At 38.0% G+C, this 22637-nt stretch overlaps 1 protein-coding gene across 1 annotated transcript; it reads right to left on the bottom strand.

Moving 5' to 3' along the window:
* LOC140739356 (uncharacterized) lies at positions 1-20996 on the bottom strand. Its single transcript, XM_073067579.1, has 2 exons — positions 20842-20996; positions 1-13415 (listed from the first exon to the last, which is right to left on the bottom strand). Exon 2 carries the CDS (start codon positions 13269-13271, stop codon positions 7464-7466), a length of 5808 nt encoding a protein of 1935 aa, XP_072923680.1. The 5' UTR covers positions 13272-13415; positions 20842-20996; the 3' UTR covers positions 1-7463.
* Between the last annotated feature and the right edge of the window lie 1641 nt (positions 20997-22637).

Below are 22637 nucleotides of genomic sequence, written 5' to 3'. Positions count from 1 at the left end.
AGGGTAATAAACACATCCTAACCAGAAGTCTCCGGAGACTGGGATGGGATGGCCAGTATGTGTAAGCCCATTTGAAGACTGTACTGTGGCTGAGTGGAAATTAGTTGGAGAAAGGGAGAATCAGGTCAATGCTAAGGATTTTACAATGGCTGCCAGGACTGGGTCAATAATTGACCAAGGACCCTGTAGTGACCATAAGACACAGGATGTAAATTTGGTCTGCTCGCTCATTTCATCATGGCTGATCAATTTTCCCTCTCAGCCTCAGTCTCCTGCCTTCTCTCCGTAACCATTCACACACTAACTAATCAAGAACCTATCAACCTTTGCCATAAAGACACCTGTCCTCCACAACCATCTGTGGCAATGAATTCCACCGATTCATCGCCCTCTGGCTAAACAAATTCCTCCTCATCTACATTCTAAATAGACATCCCTCTATTCCAAGTTTGTGTTATCTGGTCCTAAATTCCCCCACTATAGGAAACATCCTCTCCACATCCACTCTATCTAGGCCTTTCAACAGTCTATAGATTTCAATGAAATCCCCACTCATTCTTCTAACTTCCAGCGAGTACAGACCCAGAGCCATAAATCACTCCTCATATGATAAAACTTACATTCACGGTACCATTCTCATGAATCCCTTCAATGTCAGCAGAAAACTGCTCACAGTACTCCAAGTGAAACATCACCAGTTCCTTACAAACCCTTAGCATTACATTCATGCTTTTATATTCTAGTCATCTCGAAATGAACACTGACATTACATTTGCCTTCCTCACCACTGACTCAACCTGCAAATTAACCTTTAGAGAATCCTGCATGAAGACTCCAAAGTCCCTTTGCATCTCTGATTTTTGATCTTTCTCCCTGCTTAGAAAATAGTCTACATTTTTATTCCTTCTACCAAAATGCATGACCATACTCTTCATGACTCAGTATTCAATCTGCTACTTCTTTGCCCTTTCGCCCAATTTGTCTGAATCCTTCTGCAAGAACTTCTTCAACACTATCTGCCCCTCCACCTATCTTCGTATGGTCTGCAAACTTTGCAACAAAGCCATTAACTCTATCATCCAAATTATTGACATATAATGCAAAAAGAAGCAGTCCCAACACTAACCCCTGCAAAATACAACTAGTCACCAGCAGCCAACTAAAAATGGCTCCCTTTATTCCCACTCTTTTCCTCCTGCCAATCAGCCTCTGTTTTATCCATGGAAGTATCTTTCCTGTAGCACTATAGGATCTTATCTTGTTAAGCAGCCTCATCTGCAGCACCTTGACAAAGAAGTTCTGAAAACTCAAATACGCAAGATCCATCGATTCTTCTTTGTCTATCCTGCATGTTATTTCCTCAAAGAATTCTGACAGATTTGAAGGCAAGGAAACCATGCTGACTTTGGCCTTATTTATCATGTGCCTTCAAGTACCCTGGGACTCACCCTTAACAATCAACTCCAACATCTTCTCAACCACCAAGATTAGGCTAACTGGTATATAATTTCCTTTTTTCTGGTCCCTCCCTTCTTGAAGAGTGAAGTGATATTTTCAATGTTCTAGTCCTCCAGAATCGTGCCGGAACCTAGTGATTTTTGAAAGATCATTACTAATGCTCCACAATCTCTTCTGCTACCTTGTTCAGAACCCTGGGATATACTCCATATGGTCCAGATGACCTATCTACCTTCAGATATTTCTGTTTCCCAAGCATCTCTCCCTGGTAATAACAACTGCACTTACTTCTGCCTGCTGACACTCTCAAACTTCTGGCATACAGCTAGTGTCCTCCACAGTGAAGACTGATGCAAAATACTTATTCAGTTCAATCACAATTTTCTTGTCCCTCAGTACTACCTGTCCAGTATTATTGTCCAGTAGTCCAATATCTACTCTTGCCTCTCTTTTACTCTTTATGTATCCGAAAAAACGTTTGGTATCTGCTTTGATATTATTCGCTAGATTAGCTTCATATTTCATCTGCCACCCCCACAGCCTTTTTAGTTGACTTCTGTTGGTTTTTAAAAGTTTCAAGTTCTCTAACTTCCCACTAATTTTTGCTAGATATTGAAGAAACACACAGAAGTATTCAATGAAGTATGAAAGGAGTGACTGTTAACTAGGCTGTTAAGCCTGACATGACACCAAAATGCCTGAAGGTAAGACCTGCTGCATAAAGGTTTCCCAATCCTCTAACTTCCCATTAATCTTTGCTCTAGTATATCTCCTCTCTTTTGCTATTATGTTGTCTTTCACTTTCCTTGTCAGCCATGGTTGCATCATCCTGCCCTTCTCTCAGATTTATCTATCCAGTGCCTTCTGAGTAGAGGAAAATTTATGTGCAAGTGTGAGGACAATGATAGTTCTGAAAGGTGGGAGGCATTTTTGGAATCGGTGGGAAGACCTGATTAAGACTGAGATCTCCCTTAGCTGCCTTACTAGAATGTGACTACAAGGTTGACTGGCCAAAGGTGTCATAATACTAAACATTGCTTTTGATGGGGTTTGTAGAAAATTGGTAGATGGTAGGACAGGAGGTGCATTAAGTGTGTGTTCAATAATTTTGTTCGTACATGAGCTTTTAAAGTACCTACTTACTAGATTCACATCACGGGTAAAGCTCTCCCCACCATTGAGCACATCTACATGGAGCATCATGGCGGGAAAGAAGCATCCAACATCAGGGACCCCCACCACCCAGAACATGCTCTCATTTTGCTGCTGCCATCAGGAAGAAGATACAGGAGCCTTAGGATTCACACCACCAGGTTAATCAGTTATTAACCCTCAACCTTCGGGCTCGTAAACCAAAGGGGACAACTTCATTTGCCCCATCATTGAAATGTTCCCACAACCTATAGACTCATTTTCCAGGACTCTTTACCTCATGTTCGCTATAATTATTGCTTATTATTTATTATTATTTCTTTCTTTCTCTATTTACACAGTTTGGAATTTTTTGCACACTGGTTGAATGTCCAAGTTGGTGCAGTCCTTCAATGATTCTGTTAATGGAATTATTCAGTATGCCTGCAAGAAAATCACAGGGTTGTATATGGTGACATATATGTACTTTGATAATTCACCTACTTTCTCAGTACTTTTGAATTTTAAAGTAGCATTGGCACGACCAATGACTAAATCTCTCACCTAGCCAACAGGAGTTAAAGTGAGGATAATTTGTTTGTGTGTGTGCACATATGTATTGCAGAGAATCAGATTTAGAATGAGGTTTATTAACACTGACAAATGTCAGCAAATTGATGATTAGTGACAGCATACAGTGTTGAACACAAAAATATTACCACGAATTACAAAATAAATGAATTAAAAGGGATTTGCCTAGAACACCAAATGTACCACAGCATGTGAGCCTTGTTCTTCCAGTTGTCCTGGGTGTCTAATGATAATTACACCTGGGATAATGTAGTCCAGATATCTCCACAATGCTCCAAAAGTGCTCTGTGACTTATGTTTGGCAGGCCCTATCAAATTTCCTGGGTAAACACGAGGAAATCTGCAGATGCTGGAAATTCAAGCAAAACACACAAAATTTCCTGGGTAATGTGATATTATGCAAGTGAATTCCCAGTCAAGAATCTGTATATCTGTAAAAGTATTGCAATTTTTAGGACCACAATGAGGGAATTGAATGACCATATCAGGTGGAATATAATAAATATTCTTCTCGGCAGTGCAGCACTTCATTATTATTCTATAACTTTGATCCCTTCCCATCAGAATAACTGAGAATAAGTGAACAATAACAATGTACACTGTTCCATCCCTCCTCAAAACGCTGCAGTCCAGAATGCAAATCCTCATTAGTTAATACCACTATTGACAGGGAAGGCAGGAACACAGAATCGCTGGACCTAAAAATAAACTTGATAATTCATATTTAATCATTTGCCAAGTCCAAAGCCTATTTTGGTATAAATGGAAGTCAAAGTTTAACAGGGGTTCCCAACCCAGGGTCGTAAGACCCCTTACTTAATTGGCCCTTGACATAAAAATGGTTGGGAAGCCCTAGTTTAGTTATTAGGGAAAGTTCATCTGAAATAAAATAATGCTAATAATCCCAGTAAATCAATCATATAAAAATATACATTTAAAGGCAATAAAAGAATCCTCGGTCTTTTTCCTGTTAACATACACATCACTGAAAATTGAGTTGCACTGACTTTTGTTATTTATATCTTTATGTTCTTGTCATCAATAATTGCTCAGGCACCACTGGCGTGCACTGATTATTCATAATTTCTTTTTTGCAATATCTCTCAAATGGCAGTTGTGATTGAATTTCAATAATTTTGTCATTACATGAGCTTTGAAAGTACCTATTTACTAGATTCACAGTAAGTTAAATGCAGTATTGGCACCGATCAATGACTAAATTGCTTTCATAGCCAACAGGAATTAAAGCGAGGATTCAATGCATTAACATTGTAAAAAAAAAGTCACCTAGGTGGGTATATTTTACATGTAAATGACCAAATGACCACATAGGCAATTCATGCTCGGTGCCAGTAATAATTACCTATTTGTAGCTTATGCAATTCATACTCTGTGTTGGAGAGTGTGGATGGGATGGATATCATTGATTCCCAGAAGTTGTCTGCAGTAGGAACATTTTGAACCTACGTAATATGACCAGCAAGGCTGTTGTTTGATCCCTGTGGTTCTTACCACTGAAGACTTGTTTGCAATTCAGAAGAAAGAGAGAGAGAGAGAGAGAGAGCTTTGTCGTTCAGAACATGGAAACTCTTCTGAGCATTGCACTTATTAACACAAGGAAGAAACCTTCTTAAAAGGTAAAGGAGATGACCAACACCAAAAGAAGTTCAGAGATCTCATCAGGGGTTTCGAGGTGAGCAGCTTAACTCCCAGATTAGTTGTTGTTTACACAAACCTGCAAAACTACTGTCACCCATGCCTGCTCCATTTCCTTTCTTTCCTTTTTTTATCAATTACGTACTACAGCTCTAGTTTTAGTTTTCCTTCTGCCTCGCAATGCTACTAGAGCTCACATAATCACATACCTCGTCCCTTCTATGTAACATCTGAACTTTTCAGCTGTGCCACCCTCCATCTTAAAATAGCTCACAAGGTTACAGCTAACTTCTCCCAGACACTGACTGGATGACGCTGAGAGTATAAGAGCTGTATTGCCTGATCTAGGGTAATAGTCATACAACAGATGTAAATATAAAGCATTTCAAGAACAAAAATATGTTACCAATATAGATTGCTACACTGCAAACTTGAATGGTTCAAAGATATCATATAGCATTGCTCACTTAAATCTCACAGAATGTGACAAAGACTTCTGCATTAAAAGAAAACTCTTCTGGTGATAGCATAACCGGCAGAAGGCACAAAGGCACATTGTTACTGCTGGATTAGCAGCCCCTCAAGTTGATGAGCAGTGCATTTGTCAGGCTGATGGCATGATTTTTCTTGAAATCTTACTTGTTTGCTTTTTCACTTCTGTATCACACATTAAGTTATGCATTATAAATAGAAGAGGCTTCCAGCACTTAAAATCTAACTCAAAATGATAGTGGGGCCCATAGCAAGCTCACCTAACACTGAGATCTGGCCTCACTTGGTTTGGATTAATTTCTCACACCTGCCATAAGTCCCGAAATGTTGTGTCTAATTTTAGATTTATTGCCTAGTTAACAGCAGCCTTCAGGGATGAAAATGGAAGAGAGTATTGATCACTCAACGACAGCTGCCCCTGGGAAGACTGTGCAGTGGGAATACTCTGAATTCAGCAGAAAGTTGTTTAAAGGCAAGAAAAAAAAAACAAAATAATGTTGTTTCGATCACACACAGAACTGCACTAGTCATTACAATCCAATTTAAGAGTTCTAAAACAGGAATAAGAGCATTAGATCCTTTAACCACCCGCATAAGAGAGGATACCTGGTTTAATAGTCATCAAGGCACTTGCTGAAGGTTTTTGCTTTTATCAGCTTGGTCACCTTGTATTGAATTTCAGGATAATCGACTGTGTCTCTAACAGCCCTTACTTTATATGTTCTAGTCTCATACAATGGAAAAAGCTGGACCTGTTCCTGTCCTTTGGACTTTAAGAAAATTGAACCTTGATTAAACATAATGGTAGGAAGGAGGCCTACAGATGTAAAATACTTAAACAGCTCCAGTGAGTTGACAAACAAATTTTAAATTCACTCAAACACCACTAGAAACTTCTGGACATAAACAGGTTTACATTTTATACAGAGAATGTCAGCTTGGTTTTAATGGAATTAATGACATTTTGTAAAGAATTACAAATCACCTCTCAGATTATTGCTGATGATAAAAAGCTACCTCAATAAAAAAAATAACTATCAATACTGAGAAATGTGAAGAAAAAATTGTCAGAAACTCAATTTCTGTTCCTTTTGCAGTATGGCCAAGCAAAAGGCTAGGTGTAGTTCCAAACTATTGATCTATTGATCCAAACTATTCAACAGGGAAATGGTTTGGTGAAGAAAGGTTAACTGTCTTCCCACTTGTGTTTGCTGCCCAAGTTCTCCATGAGGATATCTCTTGTAATAACCCTTATGTAAAACAGATTGCGGCAAGAGTAAAATGTGAAAATGTATCTGGTGCCTGGAGGCAACTCACTAAACCTGAAACTACCAAGAAACATACTGAGATCCTACAGGAGTGCATTTACCAGGGTGATGGGGAAGGGTAAAACTCAGGTGTAGGAAAAACATAAATTTTACCATTGTTTTAAAATTTTGTTTGTTTTAGTGTAGAATTATTTCACTGTTCTTCCACCTGAGTCACTCAAAAATAGCTATTTCACCATTTCTGCAGCCATCCCAATATCTGATGTCACTTACATGACGAGTAGTTGAAATTCAATCACTAGCCAAATAATATAACGGATCCCAAATTTTAAATGTTGATGAGGCCCATACCTGGCCAAGGTAGGTAATTTACTTGAGGTAGAAACAACATAGCTCAAACCTGTGGCTATTATCAATGCATGAATAATATAATACCAAGTACCCTAGCATTATCTTCACCACCCACTTGCCTGGATGGATCTAAAATTCAGCCTAGTTTCCACACTAATGCATATGTCAGGCATAAGCATTATATAGCAATCATGCTTTTTAATTACATTAGTTATCAAGAACAAGTAGCTGTTTCAGTAGGCAGGTATCCTAAAATATGTGTATAATATAAGCTTTTCATTTAATTTAAATTTTCACATTTGGCATTTGTTATAGGAAAAGTTGATAACAAAATATTTCATAAATTCTAATTAAGCATATTGGTTTAAAAAACACAGAAAAGGCACAAGTCAGTCAACACCTGCAAAGAAAACATACATTTAGCACTTCAGGCACATGCCCTTTTAACATCATTTGGTGCAGAATGCTCCCTCAGTAAAACCCATTAGGCTGGTCATGGGCAAGATTGTTCACTCCTCAGATTTGCTGAGATGATAGCATGACATTAGAGTTATCTTTAACTTCTGCACAATATTTTGAATGGATGGATTTTACTTGTGTAGAGCTCTGAGTTGGATTAAGATTTACAGAAGCGCTCACTGGAGTGGAATATGTACTTTCCATGTAATTAGTTTCAGCTAGTGTAATTTCTGGCATATCCATTATATGATGCTGCATTTCCGATGCACGAGCATTTGTGCTATTTGGTTGTGGTTGTGCTTGTGCTTCAGGAGAGCCAGGAGATAGACCAGGATATGCAATGAGAGGTGTTGATATTAAATCAGAATATTGCATTCTGGGTATATATGAAGGCCTTAAGGTATTTGGATATAAAACATGCGGAGAGAATGGTGTCTGATAAAATCCACCATATGGTTGTTGAGGTATTATTACTTCAATGTAACAACCTGTTTCTGGATCAAACAGCATTTTACGTGGAGATTGCATCGGTGCTTCAACAAAGTAATGTTTTCCTGTCTCTGGATCAATAAGCACTTTCTTGTGAGCTTCTGAATACTGGGCGCGAGGGAGTCGCGGATTATCCGTCAACTGGGGTGACTGAGGCACTTTGTGACATTTTTCTGGAGTTTTCCTGGTTGAAGTAAAATGAATTAATTGAGGTTCTGCTTGATTTGGCACCTGAGAAGGAGCATAATATGGATGCTGTAGAGAGTTATCAAATGAGAAGATATCTCCAAGGCACTGGTGAGGCAACGGTTGTTGTTCTTGCTGATGAGAACCTACAGTTTCCCAGTTTCGATGGTGAGGACTATTTCTTGTTGAATAATGGTCTGCATTATGAATAACAGATTGAGGAGAAGCAGGCATTTGTAGTTGAGGTGATGCATACAGCTTGTGTTCTTCAGAAGGAATGGAAAGATAATTGATTGGGGCTGATGTAATAGATGGATCTTCTTGAGTGAGTGTGTTGTCCATTCCCAACTTTTCCATTTCTAAGGACAGTTGCTGTTCTTGATCTTGAGTTGTATTGCTGAATGATTTAACTCCAGAATTATTAGAAATGATTGACTTCTCATTCAAATTTGCGAAACATAACGGAGTCTGTGATGCCAGCAGCGTATTATCTTCTATTTCCTGAATGGCAGTTGAAAATTCTAATTTATTACAAACATCTTGACCTTCAATTTCTTGAAATGATGTATTTGCTGATTTTTTTATAGTCTCTGAACAACTAGATGACTCCAAAGGAATAACAGTTTTTAAAGTGGATATAACTGGTATACTAATTTCATTTGAGATTTGGGCCTTCAACGTTGGAAGTTGTTCATCTGCAGTTTTGATATTACTGGACTCAGAACACTCTTTAGTAAGACTTTGTTTTTCTTTCTCTGAAACCATCAAAATGCTATTGCTAACTTTGTTTGGTTGTAATTCACTTACGAATGTCAATCCGTCATCTTCCGCTGTTGATACTTTTTCATCTGTTTTTTGAGAAATGGTAGACTCAGTTTTAAAATCGTTGTTCTTATTTTTAATTTCTTGTAACTTGATGTTTGTGCTGTGATTTTGCAACTTTCCTTGATTTTCTACTCCATAATCAATCCCTTCTTTAAGATTATTTTTAACAGATGATGATTGCATTCCTGTGGCATTTGAACTGAAATTAGATGGACAATTTGTTTCATTTGGCAACCCACTTTGCATATCACTTGCACTTTTACTATCTTTGCTTTTGAAAGCTATTTTACTCGGGTCATTCACCTCAGGGGCTATCTGATCTTCAACATCATCAGATAAAAATTTGTTTCTTTCTCCATTAATAGCAGAAATTTCAAAGAGTTTATTCTGCTCATTTAAATTGACTTGAAGTTCAAAGCATTCATTGTTTGGTGTTAAATTTTCCAATACTTTGTTTTCATTCTCTAATTTAAATTTAAGTTCTTTCTTCTGTTTACTTTTTCTTGTAGGTGTTTGCGTTTCTTTATCATTGGAAGTTGATTTCTTCAAACATTCATTTGGATGCTGCAAGCCATTATTAATATAGTCAGTAGGATCACCTTTCCAGTATGACTTTTCTATGCTTTTGTTGCTGCTAGTTGAATTACTGAAGAGTGTATTATGGCTCTCCAAATTAACCTGACTACCATCTTGAGGATCATTTTTTCCATTTGATAGATCAACTTGCTCATTATTATAACAAATAAACCCTAGTGGGTGATCCTGTATTTCCAGTTTAGTGTGAATACCCTTTTCCTCTTTGTGACTTTGTATTCTTTCTGGAATCAATCTATGTTCATCTTTATATCGTTCCATTTGGATATCTTCCTCATTTGAATTAGAATTCTTGTTTTCTAACTCACACTGGATTTCTTGATTAGACTCTTTATTGGTCAATGAATAGACAGTATCTTCAACTGTTGAACCAGAACTTGATGAATGTGCTTTGAGAGTTTCCAGTGCTGCCTGGAAATCATTTTGTTGCTTACTTTCCCTTGGTGCAGTAATTTTATTGTTTAACAAAAAATTGGCTGAACTGATTTTTGGAGTTTCATCTTCAATCTGGACTTTGGTAAATGGTGACTGAAATTCTTTATTATTTGAAATTGGTATGACCTGCATTTTCCTTTCAGGTGCTACCACATTAGTTAAGGTATTCAAGGGTTCAGCTATGTGATTTTCGTTGTCCTTTAGAGCATCGTCTTTATGTATTCCTTTAACAGAAGTTACCTTATTATCTTGTTTCTTACATGGCATAGGCAATTTGAAGTCAGAGGAAAATAACCTCGATGTATCTGAACTTTCCCTACTGATCAAATGTTTCTTGTCAGCTGCAACATGGTTGCTATCATCTATGTCAGATTTTATTGACTGGCATTGAATAAAAATTGGTGAACAAGAGTTGTCAATCACTGGAGCTTTGTGTAGAGTAGCTGGAAGTGGTTTCTTTAAACTAGAAGGGTCACAAACCTCTTCTAATACATCGCATTTAGCTGTAGTGGCACAGGATGGTGATCTGAAATAATTATTTTGACTGAGTTTTTTCACATCCCTGACATAAGTAGGGAATTTTGTTTTATTTTTTATAAATATGTTGTCCTTAATATCATACTGTGAAAGTTTAGTTTTGGCAGATTTGAATCGTAATAAAACAGGAGGCATTCGATTCTTGAGGTCAAGATCAGCAAAACTGAAATCTGGTGTGAGACGAGCTGGCTTTGGGCTACCATGTGAGATGCTTCTTTTAACATTTGCTTTTCGGGAATTGTATAGCATTTTTCGTGATTTGGGTGCAAGAATATCACTTGAAGCGTTGGTTTTGTGTGAATAGCTACTTAACTGAATTTCATCAGTTTTATCTTCATATGGTGCTACCTCACATTGCGTGCTGCCATCTAAATCTGGATTTTGTTCAGTGTTTTGTGAACTCACACGGGCATATTTATCTACTGACGTGCATGGTGCACTCAGGTTGTTCTCCTTCCAAGCGGCATTGATGCTAAGATCATTAAACGTGGGGCGTGATTTTGCAGTACTCAGTTCCGGCGTTCTTTCAGCATCTGCTTCTGCCCAGCTGTCTATATTACCTTCTCTCCATTTCTTAAGTACATTGGTTCTGCGGCAATTGGGAGCAATTTTATTGTTCTGTGTGGACAAAATTAAAGCACCCTCACACCGTAAAGAACTGTGACTGCGCTTTTGATCCAAGCTTCTATTTTCCTCAGTATTATCATCATTTAGTTCACAAGCACTCATTCTTAAATTATCTTGAACAAAATCTAAGGAGTTACTGGATTCTGATTTTGAAGCAGACATTTCATGCATCGTCTGTTGGAAAGCAATTGGAGAAAGAGCAACATCTTCATTTTTCTCAAAGGTTGTGGCTGGAATGATTGAGACATGAGGAAGATTACAAAACTCCTGATCTACCAAGAGATTTTGCTCACGTTGCATTTTTTTGGATATAACATTTGTTAAAAGGCAGGATGCAAATTTGTTTTTTGGTGAAGGTCCATCTGCACACATTGCCTGTTGTGGCAGCTTGTTAATTCCAATTTTATTTTCAGCATTTGAGTTAATTGCATTTTCTGCGTAAGGTGTACTTTCACTGAATTGCAAACATTCCAAAGTTTCTTCACTATTCCCCATCTCAGTTGCAGGATCAAAATAAGCAGAGGAGTTAACAGCATCTCTTGATGTAAAGACTTTTAATTCACTTCTCTGTGGTTTCCTAAGTTCAATTTGACGTTTTGGGACAGTTCTACTTGCTCTGATTTCTTTGTCTTGAGACTCCACAGCTACATCAACACACTCAAGCTGTATTCTGTCAGTTGAATCATTAAGTAACATCTTACTCTCTTCAGCTCCGTCATATAAAGCACAGACTCTATAACTGAAATCTGGACATTGCTCTGTTTTATCAGCTGCACCCATGCCATCTGGCTCACTGCAAGCCGACACTCTGTTTGTATAGTAGCAGTCCTCTGACAAAGACGGTGAAAAATCAAAGAACCCCCCAGAATTATAAATGTGGAAATAATTATCATTTGGACAGGACAAACTTCGAAAAGCCAGAGCAGTTAATTTACAAACCTCATAGTCCGTCTCATCGAGCTCGCTTGCAAAACTAGACGTTTCACTCACACTATCAGCATGTATTCTTTTGCCATTAATACATGAGTCATTTTTTGAACCATTTTCAAACTCATCTCTTTGAGACATTTCATCATGTTCATTTAAGCCAAGATGTAGATAACAGCCTGGACATGCATGTATATTTGCTTCAGGCTCCTGTTTTTGCAACAGCTGCACTCCATTACTTCCCACTGCAGCTTTGCTATTTTGAGCCGTGATTGACAAATGAACCTGTTGGTCTCCATTTCGGCTACGGTTCTTTCGATTAGTGCTCATCTCTGTTAGATTACAGTTAGTTGACTTGTTGCCCACTCCTTGGGCATTTGAATTGCTCTTTGCAGTTAACAAAGAATCATTGCCTACCATATCACTATCGCAAACCTTCCTTTCTTCCTGGGGACTAGATGTGATTTCATTCCCAAAGGAATTCTTCTTCTCATCAGCAGTTATTAGGGTTAATCTCACATCCATTTTGCCATCAGAGTTAGCATCAGGCACATCTCTACCATGTAACCCAGAGGACATATTCTCACCAGTTAGTTCCCTCCTGACATTTAGTTCACTCAATTTCATCTCATGTTTATTCACAAATCTTTGCTCTTGCCCTTCCCAGCAGTTAACGTGAGGTGCTAGTGAGGAAAACATTAAACTGGTCTCAATTTCAGAACTATTTAACCAGTCATTACTTTGTTCTTTCTGTGAATCAGCAAAGCCCTGCAACACGCCCCTTTCTGAAGCACCTTGACTTTCATTATGGTCAGAAGCAAATTCTTCAATATCCTCATATGGTCCACTACAGTCACTAAGATTTTCTGGAAGATCGGAGCACACAGCAGTATGGTAAGAACCAGGGGAATCGCTAAGAGTATCATTGGCCTTGATAAACAAAAGTGATTCAGCGGATGATTTGACTGTGGATGTGAAGTTGCCAAGTTCAGAAAGCTGATCAGTACCAGCAGGAATCCTAAAGAGACCAGTATTTACTTTGTGCTGGCCATAATTCTCTGTTAAAACTTGATTATCAGTCTCTGTACATTCAACTTTGTTTTCTGAAATACAATTTGAGTCTGTATTTGAGCTACTGGAGAGATTTTTGAACCATATTTCAGAGACAAAGTTTGCACCAATGTCAAATTCTTTTCTTTTGTTGTTTTCTTTGGGAATTTTCTCGAACAGATCCAAAGAATTCATTTTACCAGCACTGTTAAGTCTGTAATTGAGACAATCTCTAACCTTATTTTAATAGACAATTTTGCCAGTATAAAAACGATGATTTGTCAGCTGTAACACTGAATGTTGCTTGAGTTCTTCATTAATTTCTTTCTCATTCTAGTTCTGGAAAAAGAACATAAATAAGTAAAGTAAGCTTGAAATAACAAAACTGCAATTAACACATTACATAAGTATAAATATAAAATGCAATACATGTAAAAGCAAATTGTAAAGGGCTTAGAATATATATGGTTTGTATATAGGATTTTATTGCATGAAAACCTGGTACAAAATATAATTTAGGATCTCATTGAAATCTATCAAATACTGAAAAGACATGGAAAGGATATTTTCATTATTAGAAGTGTCTAAGATCTGACAGCACAGCTTTGGAATAAAGGTACATCCCTTTAAGACTGAGACGAGGAGGAATTTCTTCAGCCAGATGGCAAGTGAATCTGTGGAATTCATTGCCACAAGCCATTGAGTGCATTTAATACTGACATTGATAAGTTCTTGATTGGTAAAAGGGTGAAGAGTTATGCGGAGAACTCGGGAGAATGGAGTTAAAGTACATCAGGGAGGCTGCAGATGATAGAAGTCTGGAGAAACACAGAAAAGAATGCTGGAGAAACTCATCAGGTCATGTGGGGTCTATGGAGGGAAATGAACAGTTGACATATCTGGCTGAGTCCCTTTGTCAAACTGGAAATAAAAGGGCACAAGCTAAAATAAAAGGCTAGGGAGGGGGAGGATAATGAGCTGGCAGGTGAATATAGTTGAGAGGGGAATGATAGGTAGCTGAGGAGAGAGAAGCAGAAATGTGAGAAGCTGGAAGATTCCCCAACCACTTTGATTTTCCTTATCCCTCTGGCCCCATTATTCCTTTTTTATTCCCTCCCTGCCCATCACCCCCGCACCCTTGTCCTTCTGGTTCCCCACCTCCCCTTTGTCCACTGGGTAGCCTACTGTCCTCTCCTAGCAGATTCTGTCTTCTTCACCCCTTTGACTTTATCACCCCTCACTTCCCAGCTTTTCACATCATTCCCACTCACCCCCACCCCTACCTACATATCTACCTTCCCCATGTGGATTCATCTATCACCCATCAGCTCATGCTCCTCCCACTCCTTAGCCCCACCACAGACCACCTTTTGATTCTGGTCTCTATCTTTTTCTTTCCAGTCCTGATGAAAGGTTTATTTTTTGCCTGACTCACTGAGTTCCTCCAGCAACTTGTCTAAAGAAATCAGCCATGATTGAATGTCAGAGCAAATTCAATGGGCTGAATGCTCTAATTATTATTTTATTATTCTTGTGGTTTTGTGGAAAGGTACCAAATTATTGTTGATGAAGTAAGGTAAAGTGCTTAGTGATCAACACTATCCAAAAATTTGTATTAAAACTGAACATGGATTCAAACCGAGACCTAATGATTCATCTACATAATTCACAGTAAACTGGTAATGTGTAGTATTTAGCATTTTTCGGGCAAGTTAATGTCAGTCATTAATAAAAACAGCTTTTCCGCTGTAAGCATCCTATAGTTTTGTGACATTGGGGTAACCTGAATGACAGTGGCAGCTATACAATGCTGAAAATTTGTTTCTGGAGAGATTCAGTTATGCTGGTATCTGTGGAAGGAAATGGACAGTTAACGTTTTGGATATTGACCTGAAACATCAAATATCCATTTCAATGCTGCCTGACGTGGCACCAGAGAAGCCAGTATTCAACCAGCTTTGTTCATTCCTCATCCTACCAAGTAACAGAGGATATCGGATGCAGCAAGGATCACAAGGGTACAAAGCCTAGCTTTGTTACTGAAAACTAACAAGCATGTGCCTAAGCACAGTTCCAATGCCATATTCACGTTTTCTGATGACATTACTGTCTTAGGCCATGTCAAGGGTGGTAACAAGTCAGCATACAGTATAGGAGAGAGATTGAAAATCTGGCTGAGTGGTACCATAACAACAACCTCTTATTAACAACCCTGGTATGAAAGCCTCAATGCCCTTGAATGGAAAATGCTACAAAATATAATGGATTCAGCCCAGTCCATCACGGGTAAAGCCTTCCCAAACATTGACCACATCTTCATGAAACACTGTTGCAGGAAAGCAGCATCCATCAGCAGGGATCCCCACCACCCAGGACATGCACTCTTCTCATCAATGCCATCAGGGTACAGGAGCCTCAGGGCTCACACCACCAGATCCAGGAAATGTTACTACCCCTCAACCATCAGGCTCCAAAACCAAAGGGGATAACTTCACTTGCCCTATCATTGAAATGATCCCACAACCAATGGACTCACTTTCAAGCACTCTTCATCTCATGTTCTTGATACTTATTGCTTATTTATTAATTATTATCATTTATTTCTTTTTGTATCTGCACATTTTGTTGTCTTCTGCACTCTGGTTGAACTCCCAAGTTGGGCGGTCTTTCATTGATTCTGTTATGGTTATTATTCTATAGACTTATTGACTATGTCCCCAAGAAAATGAATCTCAGTGTTGTATATGGTGATATTGATGCACCATCAATAACTCTCGGAGACGGGAGGCAAACGACAGGCTTTTATTAGCTGCAAGAAACGACCACACAACATCCTGGAGACTGAGGGGGGAGCAGTGCCTCCAACCACCTTTATACAGGGGTCTGTGGGAGAAGCCACAGGAGCAGTCTGCAGGGGGGCATGTCCAGACAGGTATATGTAGTTCACCACAGATATATATATATATACTTTGATAATAAATTTACTTTAAACTTGTCTTAAGAGACGAGAAGCAGTTTCAGCGACAGGTTACTATCGATGCAATGCTCCTCAGACAGGATGAAGAGGTCAATACTCCCCAATGCCATTAGGCTTTACAATTCAACTGCCAGGACTTAAGAACTTTTTAAAAGCTATTATTAATGCTTTTTGAGATAGTGATTTAGATGCATATCATATTTTTTACTGAGTTAAGTATTGTATGTAATTAGTTTTGCTACAACAAGTGTATGGGACATTGGAAAAAAAGTTGAATTTCCCCATGGGGATGAATAATGTATCTATCTATCTATCTAAAATTAGCCATGCCTCAATGTAAACAATCTAGATAGAAATTCTTACAGATTTTGACAGGGTACTTGCAGTGTTAGTGTTTTCTCTGACTGGGGAGTGTATAACCAGGACTCATAACATCAAAAAATGGGTTATCTATTTATGACAGATATTAGAAGTTTTTTTTCCCCATTCAGAGAGCAGTGGAGCATATTCAAGATGGGTTTGGAAGACTCACCAAGGGTTAACAAAATCAAGTATTGCTTAAGTAAAATAGCACCCACGATTCTAATAGAAGATAGAAAAACCACAAGTATCTGAATGAGCTACTCCAGCTTTTATTTCTTATGTTCTTTATACAGTTACTACATGGGCATTTATTTGAAGATGAATGTGGAAGAATGCCCAGGTATGCTCTGTCTGTAAAAAGGACTAGTTTAATCCATCTATTCCAATCATCAACATATAAGCTGATGATGAAAGAGCTATCAAATAACAATTCATCATCAATAACTTCTTCATTAATGCTCAGTGTAGGTTTTGCTGGGGTCATTAGTCTCTAGGCCTCATCACAGACATCCTTCAAAAATTAGCTAAATGGATTAATTAGCAAAAGTGAATGCCATTGATACCAAGGCAGCGTTGCAAGAATGACAATTAGAACCCTTATTAAAATTACGTCAGTTGTAGAGAACTAAAATGTTCCACCAACTGGAGTCACACCTTGCAGAATGGATAATGGTTGCAGTTGTTAGAGATAAATCATATGAGTTACAGATACTGTTTTAAGAGTTTATTAGGGCAACATCCTTGTTCTGACAGTTTCATCTGCTTCTTTAGTTACCCTCCTTTTCTCAGAAGGTCAGAAGTGGGGATGTTTGCTGATGTTCGGTTTCATTCACAGTTCTTGAAATATTGAATTAGCCTTGACTTACATGCAGTTAGAACTAGACAATGTTCAAGTATAAATGGACATTTTAATTAATAATTGCACCATATAACTGCTGAACAATGAACACCTGCAACAAGACAGAGCTGATCGCAACATTCAACAACATTTGCATCTTCCCACAATTAACATGCTAAGGAATCAATGCTGAGCAGAAACTGGATAAGCCACAAAAATGGTTCAGAGGCTGGATATCGTTGATGAGTGATTTTGCTCCAGGCAACCCAAAGTCTCTCCAAAATCTACAAGTAAAATGTCAGTGTATTGAATACTTCTCATTGGCCTGTGTGAGTAACCAGCTCAAAATCAGCTAGCTCGAGCAGCCTGCCTGATTGACAACCCAGCCATAATTCTAAACATTCATTCCATCCATCACTGGCACTTTCTGCTGCTGTTTATATCATCCACAAAATCCATTGTGGTAACTCATCAGGACTCATTTGATCACTCCCCCCAAATCTATGATAACTGCCAGTTGCAGAAACAAGGACAGAAAGTGCATGGGAACACCACCAGCACTTCTGAGCAGATATGCACTCAATTTAAATCCCAGAACCCTTAACTCAAGAAAATAGTAGTACCTTATCCACCAGATGTACCTTAGTGTTTCTAGAAGATGGAACCATCTTTTCAAGAATACTTAATTTTAGGAATAAACATCTGTCATTCCAACAATACAAAAAATGACTACTGTCACTAAAATTGTCTTTCAGTGTACTTATCTGTAAAGATCTTTAAAAATGTGAATATACTCAGTGGCCACTTTATTAGGTACACCTGTAGACCTGCTCGTTAATGCAAATATCTGATCAGCCTATCGTGTGGCAGCAACACATTGCATAAAATCATAAAGACATGGTCAGGCAGTTCAATTGTTGTACAGACCAAACATCAGAAAGGGAAAGAAATTATGACCATGGAATGACAGTTGGTACCAGATGGGGTGGTTTGAGTATCTCAGAAACTGCTGATCTTCTGGGATTTTCACACACAAGTCTTTAGAGTTTACAGAGAATAGTGCAAAAAAAAAATCCAGTGAGTGGCAATTCTGAGGGCAAAAAATGCCTTGTTAATGAGAGAGGTCAGAGGAGAATGGCCAAACTGGTTCAAGGTGACAGGAAGGTGACAGTAACTCAAGTAACCACACGTTACAACAGTGGTGTGCAGAAGAGCATCTCTGATGCACAACACATTGAACCTTGAAGTGGATAGGCTACAACAGCAGAAGACCATGAACATATAGTACAGTGAGATGCCACTTTATGAGGTACTGTCGGAATTGAGTTTGGTTGCCACCATCTATAAGGCATATTTTCTTCTGGCAGGGCAGCAGATGCCAAGTGTTCTATGGGACAATACTCTGTGCACCCTTCTGATACAACTGGACAAACAGTAAAAAACTAATATCAGTGATGATAAGTATGAAATTAACAGTACGTCTTAATAACTGATCAAGTTATTTCTGCCAAGCTGTCCTTCTGACCCAGCTTGGCAGAAATATGATTAGACCCAACAATGTGGTTGCTTCTTAGGCTGCCCTCTGAACTGGCTGAGCATGCTGCACAGTTTTAAGGTTAATATGAAATGCACAATAAATACCATGCCAGCAAGATGTCAATTTTGTGAATGAATAAAAGATGCATCTTAAAAAGAGAGACATAGGGCACACTCAACTGAAAGTATACCCAGTTTTCAAAAAAAATGATGATGCACAAGAGATTGATAAAGAAAGAGACAATAGAAGAATTGTGGAACTGAAGCTTACAGAGATACAAATGAATTAAACACTTCAGGGATTTTTTTTTAAGACTGATAGATCAAGAGTAAGAATAGCAATGGCACGAAAAGCATTTACAGAAATGAGAAACATCCTAACGAACAAGAAACTAACAATTGACATCCGCCTTAGAACTCTCAGCTGCTACACTCTTCCTATGTTGATGTATGGCTGTGAGTCATGGATCATCACAAATGCAATGGAAAAAAGAATCAATGCAGCAGAGATGTGGTTCCTCAGAAGAATGCTATGCATATCATATATGGACAGGATAACCAACGAAGAAGTTCTACAGAGAACGAAAACAAAACGTACATTACTTTTAAAAAAATCAGAAAACAGCAATCAAAATTCTTTGGACACATCATGCGAAGAGAGACATTAGAACATTTAGTCACAACTGGAAAGCTGGAAGGAAGCAGAGGCAGACAGAGAATGAAAATGATAGATGGATTAACATCACGGTTAGAAACAGGGGAGGCAACAACTACAATTCGGAGTGTCAGGAACCGTGATGGATGGAGACATGATCGCCCACACCAAACGGCAAGGCACCTGAACTAGACCAAGAACCATTTCAGCTTGTGAGTAGAGACTGATGGACAATTGGCATCTATGGTCAGTTATCATTTGGTTGAATTATAATTTATACAGGCAATGTAGCTAGATAGTAAATCATACCCCAGTCCATTCTCCTCACCTCGCAACTAGAGTAGGGTACTTTCAGATATATTGAAATAATTAGTTACAAAAGAGTTTCAGGTTGAGTGAATTTTACTACTGAATTGGTTTACTCTTGTGAGCACTGTTTTTCTAGGGGCACATAGATAATCAGACGAATGTAAATAAAAGAATATGTTGATACATTGTTTGACAGAAATGAGGAAGCAAAAAAAAAAGAACATTCTCCTGTTCAAGCGCAAGAGTTCCTACAGAGATTCCAGAATAGTTATGCCTACCATCTGCTAAGGCCAGAAATCCCTTTGTTGGCTGCACTCAATGGCATCTTGGTTATCTTTAGGCAACATGGCGGATCAGTATTAAAAGTGATTTGCAGATTTCTCAACATGACAATTTAAACAGATCTCTGTGCTGTAATTTAGCATTTCATTGCCCACAGTAGGACTTCAGCGCTAAAAGCTCTTTCCAGAGAATCAAGCCCCCAGACAAAGCAAAGAACCATGATCACTTTCACAATGACACAGAAACCCTTTCTTTGGTTTGCACCATGCATCAGGAATTACTGATAAAAAGCTTGGAATTCTTCCTTTCAAGCTGCACATTTTAAAATTAGAATAATTTTAACACACAGAAGAATCATTCTAAATATACATTTTCAATGTTAGTATTAATTGAATACTATTTTTCTACATTTTATCCATGCCAACTGTTCAGAAATATTAAAAAAATCTATATTAAGTGAACATTGTCACCAACATTGTGTACCTCTTTGATTAATGCACACAAACATTACCACGAACATGCAATGGTGGATTATAACATGATATACCATATTTAAAATCTTTCTTACAATGTAAGGTTCAATATTAACAATCAATCCAAATTCATTTGAAAACTTATGATCATTTTTGATTAAAAAAGGTACTAAAATGAATTCCTCCAAAGTGTCACTAAATCCACAATCTAATTCTCTATTTAGTGAGAGTGAAATACAAGACATTCATTGAATTTTATTGTTCCACCATATTAGAAAAATAAATAACTTCTGAAGACTGCAATGAAGTGGAAGAGGAAGTAATGTTCTTACCTGCTGTATGCACAGTAACAGTTGTTTTCAAAAGTGAATGGAAAAGCTGAATACATGCAATCCCAACTGATGAATCCAAGAAATATTTTTGCTTTTCAGCTTGAAACTCCTCAGCCTAATCAGAGGAGTCGGTGGTATCAGCAGCCATCTACTTTGAGACTGAAACTGTCACAAGCCCAGCAGGTCAGACGCTCTGTTATAATTTTAGTAGAGGAATCATGCCAATGCCTGACTTACAGTCAACACAAGTGCTCACACATTCAATACTTAATTCTTGTGGAAGCCTGAAAATTTATGTGTCTGTAATCAAAATACCATTCCTTATGCAGTAGTGCGTACTTAAATAGCTGAAACCTACTTTGTACTTATATGATTTGCAAAATACAGTCAAAACCACCACAGTATTTTTGCAAAAAAAAACAAATTAAAAGATGATGTTATAAATAGATATTAATATTTGCAACAAAGGTAATTCACATCAAATTGGCACATTTTTCTTTTAATTTTACTCACAATAGGTTTTTTTGTTTCCTGTGGGAAGATAAAAAGATATAGTTAGTAGCAAATGTCAAACCCGCACACAGGCAACAGAAGATGAAGCCTCTGTTGGATTCATCATGTCAAAAGCTAAATTTACCCTCAGCTTGAATAACAACCCTGAGCAAATACTGCTTAAAGTGAGTAATGCAAAAATCTTTATTCAGCTACTGTATGTGTAGCCAGTCCAGTTTCTTTCTTCCATTAACAAGCATAAATTGGACTAACAGACGCACTGATTGTGAATAATTTTAATCACTTATGTAGCTAATTTTAATCTCATAAGGGAATATAGCATGCTGCATAAATGGTTACACAAAAACCTGCATATTTCTCTTTATTGCTGGCACTGCAGTGCAACAAAAATCATGCTATACCTTATATCATATTCAGCCAATTTATGCAAGTATTACCAATCTAGTGCAGGGTTCATTCCTGCTCACTATATTCTGAAGCCTGCTTCAACTCACATAAGGAACGAATAATACTTGAATTCCAGGATCCTGTTCCTGCATTTAATGTCTAGGGCCACACATAAGAGTAATTATTAAATGATAACATTCAGCCTGCAGTTTAAGAGGGTGAGTCTAAAGTCATATGTATCAGTATTATAATTGAGTAAAAGTACCTACATGAGAGAGCAGCCAGCTGAAGTTATTTTGAAGGGGACACTAGCAGGCATGGCAGCAATGACTGGAGTTTCTGGGAGAAATTTGGAAAATGCAGGACCAGTTGATCACAAAGAAGAAGAAGCATTCTAAACGAAGCATGACAAGAGAAGCCAAAGACAGCAGAAAAAATGGTATCAGAATCATATTTAATATCACTGTAATATGTCATGCAATATGTTGTTTTGGGACAGCAGTACATGAAAAAATATAAATTTTTATCTATCTAACTATATAGATAGATAGATAGTACAAAAATTAAATTAAATTAATGCAAAAAGAGTGCAAAAAACAATGAGATAGTATACACGTGTTCATTGTTCATTCAGAAATCTGATGACAGAACTCTCCTTGCATATATTTAAGGTGGAAGTTGATCTTTTCCTGATCAGTCAGGGCATCAAAGGATACAGCGAGAAGGCAGGTGTATGGGGTTGAGTGGGATCCAGGATCAGCCATGATGGAATGGCAGAGCAGACTCGATGGGCTGAATGGCCTAATTTGGCTCCTATGCCTTATAGTCTTACGGACAGTGGGAAAGAAGCTGATCCTTAAACATTAAGTGTGTGTCTCCAGGCTACTTGATGGTAG

Source organism: Hemitrygon akajei, chromosome 15 (genome assembly GCF_048418815.1).
Source record: "Hemitrygon akajei chromosome 15, sHemAka1.3, whole genome shotgun sequence".
Lineage (NCBI taxonomy): Eukaryota > Metazoa > Chordata > Chondrichthyes > Myliobatiformes > Dasyatidae > Hemitrygon > Hemitrygon akajei.
Note: the sequence above shows the minus strand (reverse complement) of the source record. Positions and strands in the feature narration are given on the sequence as shown.